At 33.7% G+C, this 22,935-nt stretch overlaps 1 protein-coding gene across 1 annotated transcript in view; it reads left to right on the top strand.

Annotated features, from left to right (window-relative positions):
- Positions 1 to 400: 400 nt before the first annotated feature.
- Positions 401 to 22,935, top strand: part of LOC118653450 (protocadherin-11 X-linked-like) — a 316,589-nt gene continuing 294,054 nt past the window's right edge. Inside the window, exons 1-2 of the mRNA XM_036304154.1 lie at positions 401 to 421; positions 1,334 to 1,532. Coding sequence (XP_036160047.1) covers positions 401 to 421; positions 1,334 to 1,532 — 220 coding nt within the window. The remainder of the gene's footprint in view (positions 422 to 1,333; positions 1,533 to 22,935) is intronic.

The raw sequence follows: 22,935 nt of genomic DNA, 5'->3' as shown, positions 1-22,935 counted from the left end.
ATATTGCATACTGCTAGTAGTGAAGTATTTTGGTTGGTCTATTGTTACATAGCAAACTATTCCTAATCTTTGAAGCACAAAACAAAAAACAATTGTACATTACATTTTTTAGGTCAAAAATTAGGGTAGTGCACAGCAGAGATAACTATCTGCTCCACAATGGCTTGTGACTAAAATGGGATGAGTTAAATGTTTGGAGATGACTTGGATGACTCAAATGAGGCCCAAAACTGTAATGAACAGAATGGGTTCTTCACATTCATATTTAGCACCTGAACTACGGTGGCTGGAACAGCTGGGCCTCTCTGTCTATTGTACTTCCTTTCTATGCAGTCTTTCCACACAGCTATCTTGAGCTTCCGTATAGCATGGCAGTCTCCTAGTAGTCAGACTTCTTTCAATGCAGCTGGTTTCCTCCACAGTGAGTATTCCAAGGGAGCAAAACATAAGCTGCAAGGTTTGGTTACAGAGGGCCTCCCATATTTAGTACTACATATTATGTGGTAGAGTACTACATAAGGGTATGAATATGAAGAAATATGAATATCCATTGCAGAGGATATCTTTGTAGACTAGCTACTACATATAACAATGCTGCAAACAAAATACCGCTACTTCTGGTGGAGTCATCACCATTACTGGTTGTCTTGAGCCTTTTGTTTTGGAGACTGAATGTTTCATCTTTATATTTGGCATTATATTTTTTATGTTCTGCTATAATTACCATTTAAGATAATGCCTATGCTTTGTTATTATAATCACCATCAACTGTTATCCATACCATGTAATTGTTCTTATTTTTTAGAGTGTAGAATCAATTTAAATGAGTTCCAATTCAAAATATTGTCTCTAATTTACTTGAAAAGATGATTTGAACTTTAAATTTTCTAAGCCTACATGATTGGATAAATTTGTTTATATTTACTGTTTTAGCTTGCCAGAATTTTATAGATACAGCAATAAAATTTTGTTACATTTATTCATGCTTATTATTTTTAAAAATGAATTATTGTCAAATAGGCACTCAATAAATCAATGTTGAAATGATTATCAGAATTTTCAATATGCTTGAGTATCTATAAAGGCTGACAGCTTTGTGCTTTAGAGCAAGTTGACTTTATTCTGCATCTGTATGTGCCTTGTTTCAAAATATAATGAAAGCAACTCTGTTGCCAGGTGCAGCAGGTTCACAGAAGCCTGAAATTGTTCCCAAATCAACATAATGTTAGTGTGACTTCACTAGATAGTTGAAATAATGTATTTCTAAATTGGCTGCATTAAGCAATTATTCAGATCATTGCTGAAATCCTGTAATTTGCTTTCTTCCTTTCAGTCCCAGCGGCGTGTCACATTTCACCTACCAGAAGGCTCTCAGGAAAGCAGCAGTGATGGCGGACTGGGAGACCATGATGCAGGCAATCTTCCCAGCGCATCCCATGCTCTGCCCCTTGGTTATCTTCAGGAGGAGTACTTTGATCATTCTGCACCCAACAACCGCACTGAAGGGGATGGCAACTCTGATCCTGAATCCAGTAAGTTATACCTCTCTTTTCCTGAAGTATAAATGGGTTTATTGTTTGCAAGTCAAACAACTATAGCCATAATAACACCAGCTATTTAATAATGTTAATATGCGTTACACATTTTTAAAAGGTAAAAATACTAAATTATCTAGGAGGCCCATATACATCCATTTATAGTATTTGAAATGTGTGATCATGTCTACTTTGAATAAAACTATTTATGAAATTTAACATGGTCATTTTGTTTAATCATAGCTAGGGTTGGGTTTTTTTTCTTTATATCTGTATATATATATATATATATATATATATATATATATATATATACATAACCAGCCATTTTATTTTATTCACTTAATTTATTTGTGTGTATATGAATTATTTTTATAATTCATGAAAATTATTTTAGGTTTATTTTTCTCATAAAAAGCATAGAAAATTAATTTTTAAGGAAATGAGAGATCCTGACTCCAATGCAGAGAAGTTGGTTTTAGGTTTTCAATGATGTACTGAACACATGCCTTATGGCATGTTACTGTTTATAAAAAGATTCAGAATTGGTCTCCATACTAAAGGCATAAAAGGCTATATTTTATAAAATCCAAAGATGTTGAATTCTTAAAAAGGATCATGAAGCTGGTACTAAATGGAGAACTTAATTAAATTTATTACCTTTAAATGTATTGAACATCCAGCTTCCTGATAATTTTAGGAAATACAAAATTTGGTAAGGTTATACATATCTCAAAATATTCTGATTTCCAGTAATTATAATTTGCTCCAGATATGTTTCCTATACATAAAAGTGTATAGGTACAAATGAGCATACCATATATGTGAGAAGAGACATACGTATAAACCAATATGAAGAAAAGAGACCAAGGAACAAGAATATATATATGAAATAAATTAATAGAAAATAGAAATTTTGAAAAGCTATTTTGAACATTAAGGTTTGTATGGGTACATAATTCAAATAAAGCATGTAGTGCTGAGAACAAAATGGCTTCCCATCATTATGTTTTAACCTTCTAGTTTTGAAACTCCAAAAAATAAGGGAAATCAAGTGGTTGAACATCAAGATGTAATCTAAATATATAGAACCTATGATAACAACATCAACTTTTTTCTCTCTACAAGAGTAGATATTGGATATTAAATGTGTTTCAATAGAAACACTTTAGAGACTTGTTAGTCACCAAGTTCAGAAAGTCCTAAACATCTGCTATGCCTATATTCAATTTTATACTTACAATAATTTATCACTGTTCATTCTGAGAATGAAAAATTCTATAACATGAAACACTATTCTACCTTTCATTTACCGTGTACATGAGGACATAATTATTTCTAGTTCTGACTATATCTACCACCACAATAAACTCAGAGTCAATCTCTAATAAGAATATGGTCATAAGTAACAAATATGTATTAAACAAAGTATCCTTGCTCTTTTTTACTCCATATATTATTATTTTAATTGTAGGCCTATCACTTGCTGCTTAACAGATAATATAAAGTTGACATGAGCATCATTTCTATAGAGAGAGTTGATTCCTTTGACTATGCTATGTTACTAAGAACTTTTCTTAGAGATTGCAAAACCAACAATGAAAGAATAAACTCAGAGTAATCATTCACAGTGTGGATCTAACACTAAAATAAAAATTCAAACTGAATGAGACTAAGCTGGGATATTATTGATAGTAAAAGGGGCAGAATTAATATGTGTCAGAAATTATGAAACATCTAAAATATGCAATACAGGTTTATTGATCCCAATTGCATATGGTAAATTATATGTAATAATAAGTAGCTGTTTTAAAAATACTCATATGAAGAGCTCTTTACAGGACCTGATTTTATTTATAGTTAGAGTGCAAGTGTTAGCAACAATGTATGCACTAACATAGTTAAGAGCTATTTTTTATAGCTTATTTCTACCAAGGACTAAGCATTTGTCTCCTCTAATTATATTGGCACTGTTATTTTGATCATTAAATATTTTGTTCATAATTATAGGATGAAGCAATGACAAAATGTAAGATAACAAAGTTCTTTATTAATTAGGTTTTATTTTAAAATTGGGGTAGCTGTAGGCACTAATAATAGTAATACAAATAATATATTTTTGCTATTTGCTATTTTAATAAGCTCATGCAAAGGGCAGAGATAATTAACAATTTATGTCCATTTCTGTATATGTCTAAAATATTAATGGGTCACTTTTTAAAGTTTATTTATTACTATGAGTAATATTAACTACCTATTCTCCCACTGGACCTAGAACTTCCCTCTAAACTATGTTCCAAAAGAATTTTTTGATTAGGTATTTCATTTTGGACAATAAAGGATCTTATTATTACAAGTGCAAGAAGCACAATATTTCACTTTTTAAAGAAGTTGTATTATACTAAAATAGCATATTAGTGAGATTTTTAATATAGTGTATGTGTGTGTTTTGTTTTGAGTAAAAAGGAAAAAAAATCGCTGATACAAACTTTGCCATAGGAAAATAATTTCCTTAGATTAATATAGATGGTAAGATATATTGATTCTTAAAAAAGAAACTCTATAGCTCTGAAACAGTACATAATAATGGGTTTTGTGATATGGAGCAGATGCCAGTAAACTGTGAAGTGTTAGTCAATAGCACCACAAATAGGAATGTAAACTGCTGGAGGAAATAAATGTTGTCCTTAAGCAATTGAATTAATTTATGCAGATCCCATTTCATATTGTGAAATGCATTATAACTTCAATCTGCTTTCTTTTCTGCTAATGAATAGCCCAAAATAGTACATAGTTCTGAAAATTCCTTGTAACTTCACAAAAACAAATGGAAATACAACTTTTATGAATATGATTTCCCCAAAATTTGCTAAAAGGATTTATTAATGCTACTTTAACCTATAGTTCTCAGGTTGATAAAAATCTGTTGATTAGATGAAAAAATTATGCTATCCATTCTCTTGAGTCTTTTGCCAAGAATATTAACTCTCTTTTTTAAGATAAAGAAACAAGCAAATTCAATCCAATTATTTCTCTTTTAGGAGACAAGTTTAATAAAACATTCTGTCTTATTCCATTTGAAAGCTTTCTGAATTCTTAAATTTCACAATTGCAATCTTCTGACTTTAGCCTTTGGTCTGAAAGCTGCTTACTGCCATCCTATGAGTTTTTGTCTTTCTTAGCTAATGGCCTCTGTCCCAGAGCTTTCCTCCCATGATAGCCCCATCAAATAATGTGCACTATTTCCAATGGACCCTGCTCTTCGAAGCTAGTTATTTAGTGGAAACAAACAAACAGAAGTCCAATTCATAAACATTATTATTGGTTGGTTCCAGGTTATTGTGTAATGTGTGTAATGTCTTTGCATTTTCAAAGGCTCTTGTGGAGATATGCAAGTGTGTGGCCCTAGTAGAGAACAGGGTGGACTGTGTACTGCTGGACATTTTATATATTAAGATATGGTATAAGTTGAGAGATTTGAGGACACTATGATCCTCTTCAGAATACTCTAAAAACGCTAAACTACATATGGCTCAATGTTCATATCTACTTATTCATAAGTGGCATTAGGTAAAATGTAATTTATGAAGAGAAGAGTTAAACACGCTTCCCAAGTTTTGTGGGGTTTTTTTTCGTGGTTTTTTTTTTTGCTTTTTGGGTTTTTTTGGAAAACATTGCTCTGATATTATAATTCAGGCTAACTTCTGACACATGGAAATATTAATAAAATTAACCAGGCTAAACATCAGAGATTTTTTTAATATCTCATATATATGAAGTCAGATGTGTGTGTGTGTGTGTGTGTGTGTGTGTGTGTGTGTGTGTGTGTTCTCTTAAATACAGAATGCATTGCCACTCTCTCACTATGGTTGAGTAAGAAAAGGGTACCTTCTAAATTTCTAAAAATCTATTGGCACATTATAACTTCAATGATCATAGATAACATGCGTGATTCTTTGGAAGAGAAATGGTGAAATAAAATGTTTTTAAACAGATTCAAATCAGTAAGTCAGTCTTCAGTTTACCAGCCATAAATCAGTTCATCTTCAGAGAGAATTCTCCTAACTGAAGGGGGAAAAGGTCCTAGTTTAATCAAAGTTTTACTTTTCTTTAACTGACAAAGTTATGTCATATGCATTTTTAAAAACCTTTTCCTGGATGTGGTCATTTCACACATTAAGTCACTTTATCTGAAAATGTTACAGTTGGTCTAGTGTCTAAAATTTGAGCTTAAAGTAATACTTATGTGGAAAATTTCATCACCTTTGAAAAAAAGTTATTTTTTCTTTCACATTACAAATTTCTGTGAGGCAAAAGAAAAATATAGTTCCAAGAGTATTTAGGACTAAAGAAGTTCTATATTTAAAATAAGGAGGGATTTTTTTCATTAATGGAAAAATGATAAATCTCTCTGCCAAACGATAGCTCAGGTTAACATCTCTTTGACATTCATTTTTCTTTCGCTAGATCAGGTTTGCTTAGCACTCTAATATGGTACTAATTAATTCAGAAAAAGGAAGTAATTAATCTTTCCCTGGCAACACACTTTGATCCTCTACCAGTAATCAAATTACATGTTATAAAAAGTGGAAGACCAATTTGATTGACTAGAGTACTACTCAGAGAAACTCTAAATTTTGTCTTGATCTGCAGAGACTGTTGGTATGGGATAATATTACAGTAATTATTAGTTGAACATTTGATTAGGTAAATATCTAATTCTGAATGTAGATAATTGGTAAAATTTAAAAAAAGAAAACTATGAAACTTTAAAAAATCACCTACTGACTGCCTCTTTGTTGGGAGATGATATGTGCAAAGAGTAGCTCCCCAAAAGGTTTAATTTCCAAAATATATAAAGAACTCATAAAAATCAACACCAAATAAAAAAACAACCCAATTAAAAAGTGGGCAAAGGACCTGAAAATATACCTCTCCCAAGAAGACACACCAACAGCCAATAGATATATGAAAAGATGTTCAACCTCACTGGCAATCAGGGAAATGAAAATCAAAACTACAATGAGGTACCACCTTACACCTATTAAATTAGCCATTATCAACAAGACGAGCAATAACACGTGTTGGAGAGGTTGTGGAGAAAAGAGAATCCTCAATCTCTGCTGGAAGGAATGTAGACTGCTACAACCACTATGGAAAGTAGTCTGGTGATTCCTAAAAAAAAAATTAAGAATAGAGCTACCATAAGGCCCAGAAATCCCTCTCCTGGATATATACTGAAAAACTAAAAAACGTATTCACAAGGACATATGCACCCACATGTTCACTGCAGCATTATCATGGTGGCCAAGACATGTAAGCAACCAAAGTGTCCTGTGACAGAGGACTGGATAAAGAAGAAGTGGTGCATATACACAATGGAATACTACTCAGCCTTACGAAAGGATGAAATATTGCCATTTGCAACAACATGGATGGACCTTGAGAACATTATGCTAAGTGAAATGAGTCAGTCAGGAAAAACTAAGAACCATATGATTTCACTCATGTGGGATATAAAACTGAAACGTGAACACAAACAGCAGAGTGGTGGTTGCTAGAAGGAAGGGGCTGAGGGGTGAAGGGGTCCTAATATAAGGTGATAGGAGAAGATTTGATCATGTTGACCAATGTCATCCCAGTAAATTTAATAAAAAATAAAAAATAAAAAATAAATAAAACAATAACTTACTAAAGGATCATTAAAATGTCACCCTTCATAATTAAGAACCTTAGGGATCAGATATCTGAAGGCAAACTAAAGCTGTCCAAATATTTTCCCAGAAAAATTTTAATATACATGTACAATTATTCATCTGAAAAATTCGGCAAGAAAATACCATTCAGTTTGTTAAAAAAAATAATAATGGGCTATATATTTTATATGGATGGCAGAGCATACTCTTCCAGAGTATGTCACAGAAAAGTATCTAAATCCATTTAGCAAGTGTTACCCATATAAGTGTTCATTGAGTATTTTTGTTTGTTGCCAAATATCTAGTTTATTTGACTTCATAAGTCCTCTATATTTCTTTTTTTTAATATATTTTATTGATTTTTTACAGAGAGTAAGGGAGGGAGATAGTCAGAAACATCGATGAGAGAGAAACATCGATCAGCCGCCTCCTGCACATCCCCCACTGGGGATGTGCCCACAACCCAGGTACATGCCCTTGACCGGAATTGAACCTGGGACCTTTCAGTCCACAGGCCGATGCTCTATCCACTGAGCCAAACCGGTTTCGGCCTCTATATTTCTTTAAAATATTTTTTGTGGGAACCCACATATCAATTCCTGTATTACAACAAGAATAAAAGTAAAGGCTGTCATTTTGTTAATATTGTTATGTGAAACAAAAGGGGAAAGCACTGGGCCTAAGAAAGAGGAGCTATGCTCCTTTAGTTGTTAATTATCCATCCAGGCCAATTCTGTCTCTGCTGGCTATGTATTTGAAACCTAGCTTCCTAAAACTGTGTTCATTCTTAGCCTGTAATGTACTGTCAGTCCATGGGGGTGGAGGAAGTAAAATAATTAAATAAAGAATTTGAATCAGCTCAGCAAAATTGAAGTCACATATTGAAACACAAATTAATCAGTGTGTCTCAGGAGAGATATTATCAATTATCATTTCTATTGTTTCACTTGGTGAAAGGGAATGAACTCAATGGTCCTGGATTCTAGAGGTATAAGGCAAATGCCTGCCAACTTTCATTGCCTTGCCAAGTGACAATGACATATAGCTTTATCCTTCTATTGAAATAAAAAATTTCTACATGTAGAGTAATATTTTAAGCTAACAATAATATTAAAACACTTTTTTTCATTCTCAAAGGAAAATCATTGCAGTTATGAATACTGTCTCTGACACCAGCTTATTTCAGCCCATGATGTGTTATATAAATAAAGTGTATATAAATAGATTACAAAGAATGGTTTTACCCAAGTGTTCAGCTGTCTGCCATTGCTTGGGAAAGAATAAGGCACACTTGATAGTAGTTTGTATACTAAATGAGCTTAGATAGATATAAACAGTTATCTAGTGGCAGATGATCTGTAATATATATTAATTTTATCACTTAAACTGACATGCTTTTGCAAAGACAGTTTTTCTCTATTCAAGCTTATGAAAGTACATATATATATATATATATATATATATATATATATATATAAAATGGGTGAAACAAATCTTACTATACCATCTTATCATATACAACTTTCTATACAGGAAATGCAATCACAACACAGACCAATTGAAAAATCACTTATAATTTGTGGTATCTAGGTTTTGTGGTTTTGTGAAGGCAATGAAGGATTTATACTAGAGATAACCTAAAGAAAAAGTCACCAAGTCATGGATCAAAATGAAAAGTATATCTCTAAAGGTGAAAACTTGATGACATTTACAGGATTCTATTTGGGTGACAGCATCTAAGATGACTGTATTTTTGGTGTCTTAAACTAATATGGATTAGATAGAGGTTTATCACTCAAAAACAGGCCATGCTAAGCAAAGCAATCTCTTATGTTGTCTTTCTTTTTGAAAATGACAAGTGCTAGGAGCTTGGCACAAACTGGCAGTTGAAAGCCAATGCCATAAGGTCTGGAATGTCAGTAAACTTGAATAACTGCCTTCAATGACAGAGAATAGGTGGCCTTTTCTTCACAATAACACTTCCTTTCCTTCTAAATTTTTATCAGGCTACCTACACCATATAATAAAGGTCATTTGACATATATATTTCTATTATTTATGAGCCAAGAGATAGTTTTCTTTATGACCTTCTTCTGTCTCTCTTCTGCTTCTTTTATCTAACTCTCACTCCTCACTTTTCTTTGCCTATAAGACTGTGCCATTTGTTCCCCTTTATAGTTCTTTGAAATATAATATCAGTCATGCAAGACGCAACTTTGGGGTTTTTAGTAACATTAGTCACAGTCTAATTTCTTGTTTTAAAATAATTTATATTTTAATGAATGAGGATATATATAGCAATATATTTTTTCCTTAATGACACTTTTAGATTGTACAGTAACTTGCAACTCTCATAATTTATTTCATTAACAGAACACTCAACAACTAATAAGTATCAAGAAATTCATTAAATAAGGAATAACTATAGACAATCTTATCAGGATTTCTGCATTTTGTTAATTTTATCTTTACTGAATGTTGAAGATACCCAACAGAAAATACTAGTAAAAGTGACAGTGTTTGCTGAATGTGATTTTTCCCATTTTAATCAGTAATCTTAGTAGTTGTTGCTTACATTCCATTTAAATTAAAATAAAGTACATAATCTAAGTATGGCACTTATTTTTATCAAAGTTATATTAGAAAAGTTTTTAGTTACATAAAAATATACTAAATAGAATACATGAAATTAGCCTTTAAGAATTGTTTTTTTCTCAGAAATTTCCTAACCTGTAATTTGTATAGCTTTCAAAAGCAATGAGAAAGCAGGTGATTTTAAATATTAATTTTGGTTATCTATTTAAATCATACTTTAAAAAATTTGGATGTTAACTAATAATTTTATTGTAATACATAATTTTGTAATCATTATCAATAAAATCTCCTTACCACAGACTATAGCAGGTCATCTTATTTGGGCCATAGTTTTGCCTATTACAGGTTCTAATTCAGACACTGCAATAAACTGGCTATATGGCCTTTTAACCACATTGTGTCTATTTTCTTTAGCTATAAAATGAGGAGAATTACACTGATCTGTTAATGCCCCTTCTAGGATCATTATTTTGTAACTTTTATAATCCAGCAATGTACATGTTAAGGTGTTGTCTTTTATAAAGTCTTTAAATTTAAACCTCTAAGCGGCCTTAATGCCATCTTGACCAACTACCTCATTATGCAAATGAGAGAACTGAGATTTAGCCCTTTTAAGCAATAACCTCATGTCCTGAACCAAGATTTGATGTTTATCATGTACTAAGCTCAATCAGTCAAATGTTGATAAGCAGCTACCTTTTGCAATCAATAAAACAATTTGTTAAAGAATAGACAAGTATAAAATTTAAACATGATGCATTCTTCAAGGGTAATATTGATTTTGGGGGATTTTTTTTCAGTCTTTGTTTTTAAAATGCAGTTTTCAATTGTAGTTGAGATACAATATTGTATTTGTTTTAGGAATACAACATAGTGATTAGATATTTGCATACCTTAGAAGTGATCATCTGCTATGTTATGTCACTTACATCTGGAATCTAAAAAAACAAACAAACAAACAAAAATAAACGAACAAAAGAGAAACAAATTCATAGGTATTGAGAACAAATTGGGAATATTGTTTTAATATTTCCATACTGGCAATATGTTTTTTATATGCATGATGAGGTCATATATTAAAAGTAAAAAAGTTTTTATTTGGAATCTTCTAGAGTTGTAAAGACAATTTGAACAATATGGACTGCTGATTTCCAAAATTACTATTAGTCTTAACTAGTAAAAGTTTTATAGGAAAAATGGCAATCATGCTGAATGTTAATGATCATTACATCAGGAATGCTAACTAATCTTTACTACTGTTATCTACACAGCTAATTCATCATTTATTTATTTATTGTGTGTACTATTTACAAAACAATTGGGATTAAAATAAATAATTGATGGTAAATTTTCTCTGAATATTTTTAAAGGAATATAAACAGAATATCAAAGAGGTAAACACAGAAAGACTATATAAATACTAAAGGCCCAGTGAACAAAAATTTGTGCACTCAGGGGGAGTCCCACAGCCCAGCCTGTGCCCTCTCGCAGTCTGGGACCCCTCGGGGGATGTCCACCTGATGGATTAGGCCTGCTGCCCGGGGGAATGGGCCTAAGCTGGCAGTCAGACATCCCTCTGGCGGCCCAGGAGCCCTCGGGGGATGTCCACTTGCCAGAGGGGAGCAGGCCTAAGCTGCAGTCGGACATCCTTAGCACTGCTGAGGAGGTGGGAGAGGCTCCCACCACCACTGCTGTGCTGGCAGCCGTCAGCCTGGCATGTGGCTGAGCAGAGCTCCCCCTGTGGGAGCGCACTGACCACCAGGGGGCAGCTCACGCATTGAGCGTCTGTCCCCTGGTGGTCAATGTGTGTCATAGTGACCAGTCATTCCCAGTCATTCTGCTGTTAGGGTCAATTTGCATATTACCCTTTTATTATATAGGATAGAGGCCTGGTGCACAGGTGAGGGCCGGCTGGTTTGCCCTGAAGGGTGTCCCGGATCAGGGTAGGGGTCCCGCTGGGGTGCCTGGCCAGCCTGGGTAAGGGGCTGATAGCCGTTTTCAGGCTGACCACGCCCGCCGGCTAGAAGCAGGTATCTAGGATTTATTTAACTTCTATAATTGAAACTTTGAAGCCTTGAGCGGAGCTCAGGTCCAGCCAGGGCAGGCAGGAAGCGTGGCTTCCTCCATCGCTGGGGGCAACCCAAGCCTCCTGCTCTCTCCAGCTCTGTGGCCGCTGCCATCTTTGTGATGGAATGAGGTAGTGATGGAGTGAGGGAGTGACAGAGTGAGGGAGTGATGGAGTGAGGGAGTGATGGAGTGTGGGAGTGATGGAGTGAGGGAGTGACAGAGTGAGGGAGTGATGGCTAATTTGCATATCACTCTTTTATTACGTAAGATATCCCTCATCTAATCTGCTAAAAACTTGACTCTCCATTCTTGAATTCCTGCCATTGTACCCTACTTCAATTTTCTGGAAGAATGATGAAGTTATAATTAACAATGAAGTGACTTTGATAGACTCAAGTCTGCTGAGTTAATATTGTGCCATATAGTAAAAATGTTTGGAGTAAACATTATACTTGGTTTTTATGGACAATGATTATAACTGAAGATGAAAGGATGTCAACTTTAGGAATTAAAGAGGAGCTGCACTCTGCTCAAACTTTTAGGAAGATTGTTAGCTTCCATTTATACTAAATTTATGACATGCAAGGTAATTCTCTGGATTGAGAAAGTTATGCTGAAATTTTAATACATGTATTTTGAGGAAAGTAATTTTTCATCTCAAAAATATTTTTTTCATAGCACAAAATTATTTAAGCATGTAAAAAACAATTTTTAATCAAATTTAGAATATTCTACTTCTGTTCCTCAGCTCATCAGTATTATATTACAAGGCTCACTAACACAATATAGGGTTTTTTTGCTTGTTTTGTTTATTTATTGATTTCTTTATTTTTTAATTTAATTTATTGGGGTGACATTGGTTAATAAAATTATATAGGTTTCCAGTGTACAATTCTATAATACATCACATGTATATTGTAGTGTGTGTTCATCACCCTAAGTCAAGTCCCCTTCCATTACCATTTATCCCCCCTTTACCCTCTTCTAACTCCTCCCACTCCTCTTTCCCTCTGGCAATCACCATATTGTTGTCTGTGTCTATGAGATTTTTTTTCTTAATCTATTCACCAATACACTTTTCCAGAGTTGGGAGGAGATTATTTCCTTTAGATCTATGTATGAAAATCAATCCAAAACTGAGCGGCACAATTTTTTTTTGCTAATTGAGACATCTATTTAACTGAAAACTGCCTATATCCTTGAAAATTGTGTCCTCAGCCTTAGCTGGTTTGGCTCAGTGGATAGAGCGTTTGCCTGTGGACTGAAGGGTCCAGGTTCGAGTCCAGTCAAGGGCACATGCCTGGGGTTGTGGGCTCAAACCCCAGTAAGGGCCATGCAGGAGGCAGCCAATCAATGATTCTCTCTCATCATTGATGTTTCTATCTCTCCCTCTCCATTCCTCTCTGAAATCAATAATATTTATACATAAATATATATATATATGTGTGTGTGTGTATCTTTATATGAAAATTGTGTCCTCATAATGTATAAATACTTCTTGACTTTGATTTTAAGGATGAGCCACTTTTACAGAGGCATATACATGTTAATTTTTGAAATATGAGTCCAACAAAGGCCTTGGCAATTATTGGATTATCATGTTTTGTATTCAGATATTTGTTCTTTTCCAGAGATAACTTTTTATAAAATCTAGTTTTACTAGTTCAGAGCTACTGCACACATTGTAATACTAATGGCTTTTAGTGTTTAGTTCCCATTCTCAGGGTTGATTCTGAATTGAATTTGACAGAAGAGTATATTTTGAAAAACACCACTCAACTATCTGTTTTTATTCAAGTAGAAGATTAGAGTTTCAAGATTCAAATAGAATAAAGTCCAAATATTGAAATTCCAATTAAAAGTGCCATCATATTAAGCTATTAACTCTTCCATTCTGAAAGAACTAGCGATTATCTTTTTTTTTCAGAACAGCTTAGCTTCTAATATACCTGAAATCCAAAAATCCAAATATCATGGGGAAATATCTTAAACAGACTGAACCCAATTCAGTAGCCATGTAACTGTCTGAAATATCCCCCTCAGGGTTTCAAAGGATATGAACTGTGGATAAGTAAAACAGCAACAACAACAAACTACCTTTCATCTAGAATGTTCCCATAATGCCCAAAAATCTGAAGTGAATCTGTCTATACATTATCACTTAATAAAACATAAAATCACACTGCTTTCAGAGTTGAGAGTGACAACTACTTGTTAGGTGAAATTAATCACATATTTAAGCCATATTTTCTGAGTTGTTTCAGTAATACTAGCTTTGTAAAATGAAAAGATAATTATAGCAAATTCAAGCTAAAACCTTAAGAAACCTTGATTTTAAAATACATTCATTTTCTTTGTTCTTCCACACCCTGATAGACTTTTTTTCCTAAAACTGAAGAATTTTAACCCTTATAAGATTTAAAAAATGCATTAAGATGTAGGAGGTACAGATATGTTTTGTCCTCTTTCATTTCTGTTTTTAGTTTCACATCTACAAAGGTGAGTGTGGTTGCTGTTGCCATATGTATGGTTAAATAATTAGTTATGAAGAGAAGTATTCTAATGGGATGGGGCCAGGCTGCCTTATTAGACTCTCAGTTCTACCACTTACTGGTGATATGACGTTTGACAAGATATTTAAGTTCCCTGTGACTCAGTTTTCCCACAGCTTCCTTATAACATTGTTGTATTAAAGGAGTGTGTGCACATGTATCTGAGTATATGTATATGTATATGCACTTATAGCATTTATACTAATTTTTCTTGTGATAATGCATATTCTCACTCAGTACTTTTCAAAGTTTCATGTGCACACACACAATCTGGAGATCTTGTTAAAAAATGCAAACTCAGTAGTCTGATGTGGGCACCTGAGATTCTGCATTTCTAACAAGTGCCCAGGTGATGTCAATGCTGCTAATCTGGGAACCACACTGTACATAGCAAAGTCCTGACAAATGCATTGAGTAGCTGACCAAAATATAGATGAGGGAGAGTAGTGCAATGATTGGCCATATGAATTAAGGCTCTAGAATAATTCATTATGAGCTTTGATAAAGCCTCAAAAGATATTATGCTATATTTTAAGATGTATCAAAATCTACTGTACTAGAGTTTATATTGTAAACACTTTGGGAAGCATTCCAAATAGATATGAAGGGCTTCTGTGTACTCATTTAATTCTTCGACAAAAAGATTTTTTTCCCTTACTATCTCTTGATACATGCATATGTGCGCACACACAAAAGTACACATCTTATTTTTAACAATTATCATTTGAAAAGCAATTCATTTCACTATATGCCACCATGTCATCTAGGTGAGCATAAGTTCTATCTTTATTCTAGGCATGAAGCTATATATGGCTCTTCATTTCTAAGAGATGAATCAGGGGAACAACAGGACAGATAGGGCATTAGAAAAATGGAGTACTAACTGCGGAATCAAGTAATTGAGTCAGCAAACATCTTATATGCACATGAAGTCATTATGCTTCCCATCACACACAAGCTGATTAAGAATCCTTCCGGAGCATTGCTAGTGTTTATGTTTTTATATCTGTGGACTGTTATCAGAATGGAGAATAAAGAAAGGTGAATAAAGGAAGCTGAGAAAGTCACAGAAAATAAATGCAAAGAGAAAGATGTTTCCTACTGAATGTGGAGTGCTGGGTTGTTTTATTTGACGACTTTTGCATGTATACAGAAGGATCTGTGTTTTTGTGTGTGTGCCTACAGAGTCATAAAAAGAAATGTCCTGTTGTGAAAGTCCTAATAGTTTTGAGAAAGCATATTTGCTTAGCAATTCAGTGTAGATGTGTTCTATGATAGGAACTTTAATTGGATAACTGCTGATTATGTGTGAATTTTATTTCTTTCTTTACCTCATTGCTTACTAATATATCTTAGTTTAGTTTGAAAGAATGAAGAATTATTGAGTGATTATTTGTTCTTGCATCTTGTTTTATTATCATTCTTTTTTTTGCAATATTTCCCCTTAATCCCCTTCCGAGTATGTTTTAGAAGGCTCTACGCCATTTTATGTCATTTTATGTCATTTTATGGATATAAAATGAAGGGCGGTCTTTGTTTTTAGTATCCTTGATGCTTTCTGAATATAGATGCTTAGGTAAATTGTGAGCAGATGTGTTTTCATCTCTCATCGTATATGCCTTTTTCTATTCTATAGTAAGAATTAAAGATAGTCAAGTTCTAGTCAACACTGTGGCTTCTTCAAATTAAAACTTCACACAGTTTAGAAAATATTACCTTTCATTTCAAAGTGTTTTAAATTTTTCAAATTAATAATCAGAACTTTTTCCCGAATGAATAATTTATGATATTAATAACAGCAGCAACAGCAGCAATAGCAGTGATCATATTTTCAAAAGTAAAATATTCATGTTTAAATTTGCAGATGATATACATTTAATTGTAAGTGGGTGGATTAATTTGTTAGAAAGGGTATACTGAGAATATGTTATTACTAATTTGTAAATCAAGCTTACATTCCTACTCCATAGGTATACATGCAAATAAATATCCCTCCCCTAAGTAAGGATTGAACATACTAAAGGTAAACCAAAATAACTTACTCTCAACAAGAAGTAATAAAAAGAATACTTGCCATTTTTATAACTTCTCACAATTTTCAGAGACATCTCTAGTATTATGTTTTTATTTTGTAAACATGGCAACTCCATTTTTTTTACTCCAACACAAGAGTGTTTCATTGTAAAATAAGTATATTTCTAATGCTTTGTACATGACTGTATTATATGAGATCAAGCATTGATTGGAATATTTTAACGTGATTTATTGCAAGGAAATCCATGGGGAAATGCCATTTTTGCTACAAAAATTATAGGTGAACACAAAAATATGTTTTATTTGATGAAATTTATTTTAAAGTATTTTATACTGAGGTTAGTAAAGAAGCTGCTATACATCTGGAATGCTGAATGCCCTTTTGGACTTTAACCTGTGCTGACTTACAACAAGTAATTATCTAATGAAGTTAGTGTTAGGAATGCCTGAGAGTTCTTGAAGAAATGATTTGCAGTTTGACAAATTATTGTAGATCAAATGCTAATGCCTCATTTGTATTCTTTCTTCTCGTTCTTGAATCGACATCTTTAAGCAAATATAGAAATGGCGTTAAAAGAAATGCTCATTCGTATGGGAAAGTAAATGGCCCTAAGGGAGATACATGAATTACTTCTTAGTGTCCTCCTTAAATTACTTATTCATGTTTTTGAAGAAAATAATAAGTTTCTTATCAAATTAATACATATCTACTTGGTATGACATACTGGTATTCAGTAGAAAGAACATTATTAAGGATAAGAGGAACTGAGATGTAGCCTAGATTTTGTGGTAAATCTGTTTTCACTTTGAAGGGGTCAGTTATTCGTTTTAGGCCTGTGTAATATGTTTGTAAAATAATAGGCTTGGTATAGCTCTGTAATTTGGAGTTCAGTTTTCCTATACATAACATTATACTCCATTTAAATGACAATTTAAAAATTCTTTTTGTTTCTGTTACATTACCTTATTTTATTAATCTATAATAATAAAAACATAATATGCTAATTAAACCAGACATCCTTTCGGACGTCCTTCCAGATGAAGCCGGGGCTGCAAGGGAAGCCCGGGTCCCAGGTGCCTGCCAGCAGCCGGAGCAAAGCCCGGGTCCTGGGTGCCTTTCTTCAATGTAAATAAAGAAGGAACTGGACAAAGTCTATGAAACATCTGTTTGCAAATATTGGACAACTGGCAATGCAAAATTTTGGTCACTGAGAAAAGGGAAACAAAGGGAGAGGGCCCTAATATTTATGTCCCTGATTTTCTGCCTGGAGAAACTTTCTGGATCATACATAGTACCTGGAAGGGGATTCTAAACAGAATATGGTGGTCTCACTGAGTTAGGGAAACAGATCAGGGATCAGGGAGGCTGCAGTGACTGGACTTTGTGGGCCAGTGTATCAGAGAGAAGGGCATTGCTCAGATAAAGAGCCCCAAACATCTGCATGATGTCTCATTGAGTCTCTAGCTGCATACTGTGTCCTGCATACTTAGAATGAGATTTCAAGTGGTTGGTCAGAGAACAATTACTGAGGACAAAACAAACTACTAGGAAGCTATAAGCTGAACAAGTCCCAGCACTAACAAAGAATTGAGAGATGGAAGAGTTCTGATCCCACACAGTAATGAGACTTTTCTGAACCTCTGGTACATTTAATAGAGACCCGAGAAAGGCCATGCCTTTATATTAAGGCTAAATAGCCCTAGATTAAAGGCCACCAAAAGTCCATACCAACAGAGCTTAAATTCAACTCTTAAAAGCTGATCTGCAGGCAATTTAACTGTCTTCCAAATAAAGCTGCTCTTCAAAAGAAGAACAAAAAATTTAGGCACTTAGCAATTACTGGGAAGAAGCAGCAAAGTGGGAATCAAAATCAGGAAATATAAATAGATTAAAAAAACAATAATGATTGAAAGCAGACAAGAATTTTAGAGAGCTATTTTAAATATATTGATAAACTTAAAGGAAAGCATGAACATAATAAGGAGATAAATAGAAGATATAGAAAAGAGCAAAGTGTGACCTAGCTGGTTTGGCTCAGTGGATAGAGCGTTGGCACGTGGACTGAAGGATCCCAGGTTGGATTCCAGGCAAAGGCATATGCCTGGGTTTCTGGCTTGATCCCCAGTGGAGGGCATTCAGGAGGCAGCCAATCAATGATTCTCTCTCATCATTGGTGCTTCAGTCTCTCTTTCCCTCTCCCTTTCTCTCTGAAATAAATAAAAAAAATATATCAAATTTTTAAAAAGAGAAAAATGGAACTTCTAGAAATAAAAGATCCTATGTAATAAGAGGCTAATATGCAAATCGACTGAACAGTGGAACAACAGGTCGCTATGACGCTCACTGACGACCAGAGGGCAGATGCTCAATGCAGGAGCTGACTCCTGGTGGTCAGTGCACACCCACAGGGGGAGCGCCACTCAGCCAGAAGCCCTGAACCAGGCTCACTGCTGGTGAGTGCAGCGGCAGTGGAGGAGCCTCTCCCACATCCTTGGCAGCACTAAGGATGACAGCAATCATTGGACATCCCCAGAGGGCTCCAGGACTGTGAGAGGGCACAGGCTGGGCTGAGGGACCCGCCCTCAGTGCATGAATTTTGTGCACCAAACCTCTAGTGTCTAATAATAGCTATCACTAATACCTGCTATTTCCCAAAAGATTAAGTCTGAATTTTCTCTTTGAGGTAACAAAATGATGTGCAGTGTTAAAAATATAGTAACTTCAAAATGAAGGTGAAAACCTTAGAATATTTCAAAACTAACCTGATAAATACCTAAAGCCTCAGTTTCAGCCTCAAAGGAAATTCTGGTAGATAAATAGGTATGACATAACTTTAAGAAATATTGGCAAAAATAAAGAAAACATTTCAAATGATCACAAGCAGCAGAAAAACAGTTGTGTTTGTTTTTTTTGTTTTTTTTTAAAAGATCACTAAAGTATTCTACTATACATGTTGATTCAGTGTCAGTGATTCAAAAGTACTGAATCAATCACATACACATTTTGGAAAGACAGTAGAAAATTTCCTAGAAAATTTTGATAAAACATGGGGTGCTTAAAGAAATATTAGCTAAGGAGAATCCTTATAGCTTAAGAAATGTTTATTTTTTTTTTCATTTGAACATATTAAAGGGTAACATAAATCATCCAAAAATAACTTATTTTTTATGTGATATGCAATCTATTTACAAATATAGGTGAAACTGTTTGGTGCAGCTTTAAGAATGGGGTGGGGAGCTGCTGGTGAAGTGTTATTTGCCATATAAATTGGCTCATGAAAAAGGCCATTTCACCATTGTCCACTATCTTACCAGAAATGCCTAAGGCCTTTTATCACTTTTACTGTGGATATTTTTACATCTTTCTTTAATAACACTGAAACTTACAATTGTTTCTTAGACAAATATAAGATAAAACAATTAATAATAACTTTTCAACTAATTCGATTGCATTCCTTCTTTTATGTATGCTTACAATTCATACATTGTCCAAAAGTATATACAGTCATATATAATTGTTTAGAGGTTTTTTTAAAATATATTTTATTGATTTTTTACAGAGAGGAAAGGAGAGGGATAGAGAGTTATAAACATCGATGAGAGAGAAGCATCGATCAGCTGCCTCCTGCACACCTCCTACTGGGTATGTTCCCACAACCAAGGTACATACATGCCCTTGACTGGAATCGAACCTGGGACCTTTCAGTCCACAGGCAGATGCTTTATCCACTGAGCCAAACCGGTTAGGGCTGGAGTTTTTTTTTTTTAATTAATTGAAGAAAATATCATTTAGCCAAATGTTAGGATGAAACTTTTTTCTCCCTGTGAATCTGCTGAGGGTTTATGCTTTTTACAGGTTAATGATGAGTCTTACCTCCCACCTGTGGGTTGATGAATAGAGATGATTATTTCATTAGATTTCATTAGTGGTAGGAAGTGAGCATATATGTAGGTAAAGACAAACTTAATTACATCTTTCTTTTTTTAATACACAGTAGCATAAAAAGACGTGGTTCATTCAGCACAGGCCTAGTGATAATGTTTAATGATTGTATTTTTGTTAGAGGATACAGTACAGGTAAGAGAGGGTAATGAGTACCCTTATGTAAACATAGTCTCTCTTTGGGAGCAATTAGGTAATCTATTTATACAACACAAATGCACGCACATATATATTTTTAATAATATTGTGTATTTTGTGTTATTTCTGGAATGATCCATAAAGTTCTTAAGAGCCTATGGAAATACTGTATTAAATACATATTGCATATTTAACATATCCTTGAAGCCAAATCAACTTAATATATCTTAAACTCATTAAAATAAAGTTTCTATTAAATATAACATATAGTATACAACAAAACTCATATTTTGTTCTAAGGATATTAATATGATGATTATCTGATGAAGTCTTGATAGAGTTTCAAACACAATTTTTGATATCCTTAATGCCTACCATAAAAGACTATCACAGAGGGCACTCCCATTGTCACCACATTGGTTTAATGGTTTATTTATAATTTATGAATTTAGAGGTCCTGGAACTTTAATCTAAGTTAGGCTAGTAATCATGTTGAAAGCCCAAGGCAATTTGAATTTTTCTATGGAAATGATGGTGACCTTCATATGATAGTATTTTTTTTAATTGTGAAGAAAAATTAGCTTGATATAATATCTTCTATTTTTTAATTTGCACTATAGAATGATAGCTAGACTGTCATTTCCTAATGGCTCGGCACTAAACAAAAAGGTCACTTTTTTCTGATATTATGTTATACTTCTGATGTCAATATTATTTATAAGAATGACCACTGTCTGATAATCCATAGGACTTTTTGTGTTTGTTTTTTGCTTGTGTGTGTGTGTGTGTGTGTGTGTGTGTGTGTGTGTGTGATTCTATACAGTTTTTTTGTTTGTTTGTTCTAGGACTGTGAAAAGTGCCATTAATATTTTGCTAAAAATTTTGTTGAATCTGTAGATTACTTTGGTTAGTATGGACATTTTAATTATGTTAATTCTTCCTGTCTATGAACACGGTATATGCTTTCATTTATTTGTATCTTCTTCAATTTATTTCTTCAGTATCTTATAATTTTCTGAATACAGGTCTTTTATCTCCTTAGTTAAATTTATTCCTAAGTATTTTATTCTTTTTTATTCCATTGTAAATGGGTTTGTTTTCTTAGTTTCCCTTTTTAATAGTTCATTATTGCTGTATAAAAATGCAACCAATTTTTGAGTCCTGTTATTTTCCTGGATTCATTTATCAGTTCCAGTAGTTTTTTGATAGTATCTTTAGGGTTCTCTGTATATAGAATTATGTCATTTGAAAATAATGATAGTTTTACTTCTTCTTTTACAATTAAGATGCCTTTTAATTCTTCTTATCTGATTGTTGTGGCTAGTCTTCCAATACAATGTCGAACAGGAGTGGTGAAAGTTGGCATCCATGTCTTGTTCCTGATCTTAAGGGAAATGCTTTTAGTTGTTCCCTGTGAATATGATGTTGGCTATGAGTTTGTCATATATAGCCTTTATTATGTTGGGGTATGATCCCTCTATTCCCACTTTGCTGAGAGTGTTTATGATAAATGAGTGCTGGATTTTATCAAAAGCTTTTTCTGCATCTATTGATATGATCATGTGGTTTATAGCCTTTATTTTATTTGTGTGGTGTATTACATTTATTGATTTCTTAATATTATACCAACTTCAAATCCCCAAAATAAATTTCACTTGATCATGGTGTATGATCTTTTTATGTATTACTGGATGAGGTTTGCTAAAGATTTTGTTGAGAATTTTTGCACCCATGTCAATCAGGGACATTGGCCTATAATCTATTTCTTGTAATGTGTTTTTCTGGTTTTGGAATTAGGATAATGCTGGCCTGGTAAAATGAGCTTAGGAGTCTTCTCTTCTCTTAAATTTTTTAGAATATTTTGAGAAGGATAGGTTTTAGTTTTTTGAATATTTGGTAATATTCACCTGGGAAGCCATCTGGTTCAGGACCTGCGTTTTCTGGGAGATTTTGTTACTGCATGGTTTCATTAGTTGCAATCTGTCTTTTCAGATTTTGGGATTTATCTTGATTCAGCTGACACCACAGTAATACAAAGGATTATAAGAAAATATTACAAACAACTACATGCCAACAAATTGGACATTCTAGGAGAAATAGAAAAATTCTTAAAAACATACAATTTTCCAAAGTGAATATTTCATAAGACTTTCAAAAATGCAAATAGTTACTTAAACCCCATCATCTGCAAATTCTTCTGCTTATGTCGTGACTCAATTGAAAACTAGTGGCAGGTTTTACATTAAAAACCTGACCTGATGCACTAACCAGTTTGGCTCAGTGGATAGAGTGCCGGCCTGCGGACTCAAGGGTCCCAGGTTCGAATCCTTCAAGGGCATGTACCTTGGTTGCGGGCACATACCCAGTGGGGAGTG

Source organism: Myotis myotis, unplaced genomic scaffold (genome assembly GCF_014108235.1).
Source record: "Myotis myotis isolate mMyoMyo1 unplaced genomic scaffold, mMyoMyo1.p scaffold_m19_p_4, whole genome shotgun sequence".
In the NCBI taxonomy this organism is placed as follows: Eukaryota; Metazoa; Chordata; class Mammalia; order Chiroptera; family Vespertilionidae; genus Myotis; species Myotis myotis.
The sequence above is the reverse complement of the archived record's forward strand: the minus strand, read 5'-3'. Positions and strand labels throughout refer to the sequence as shown.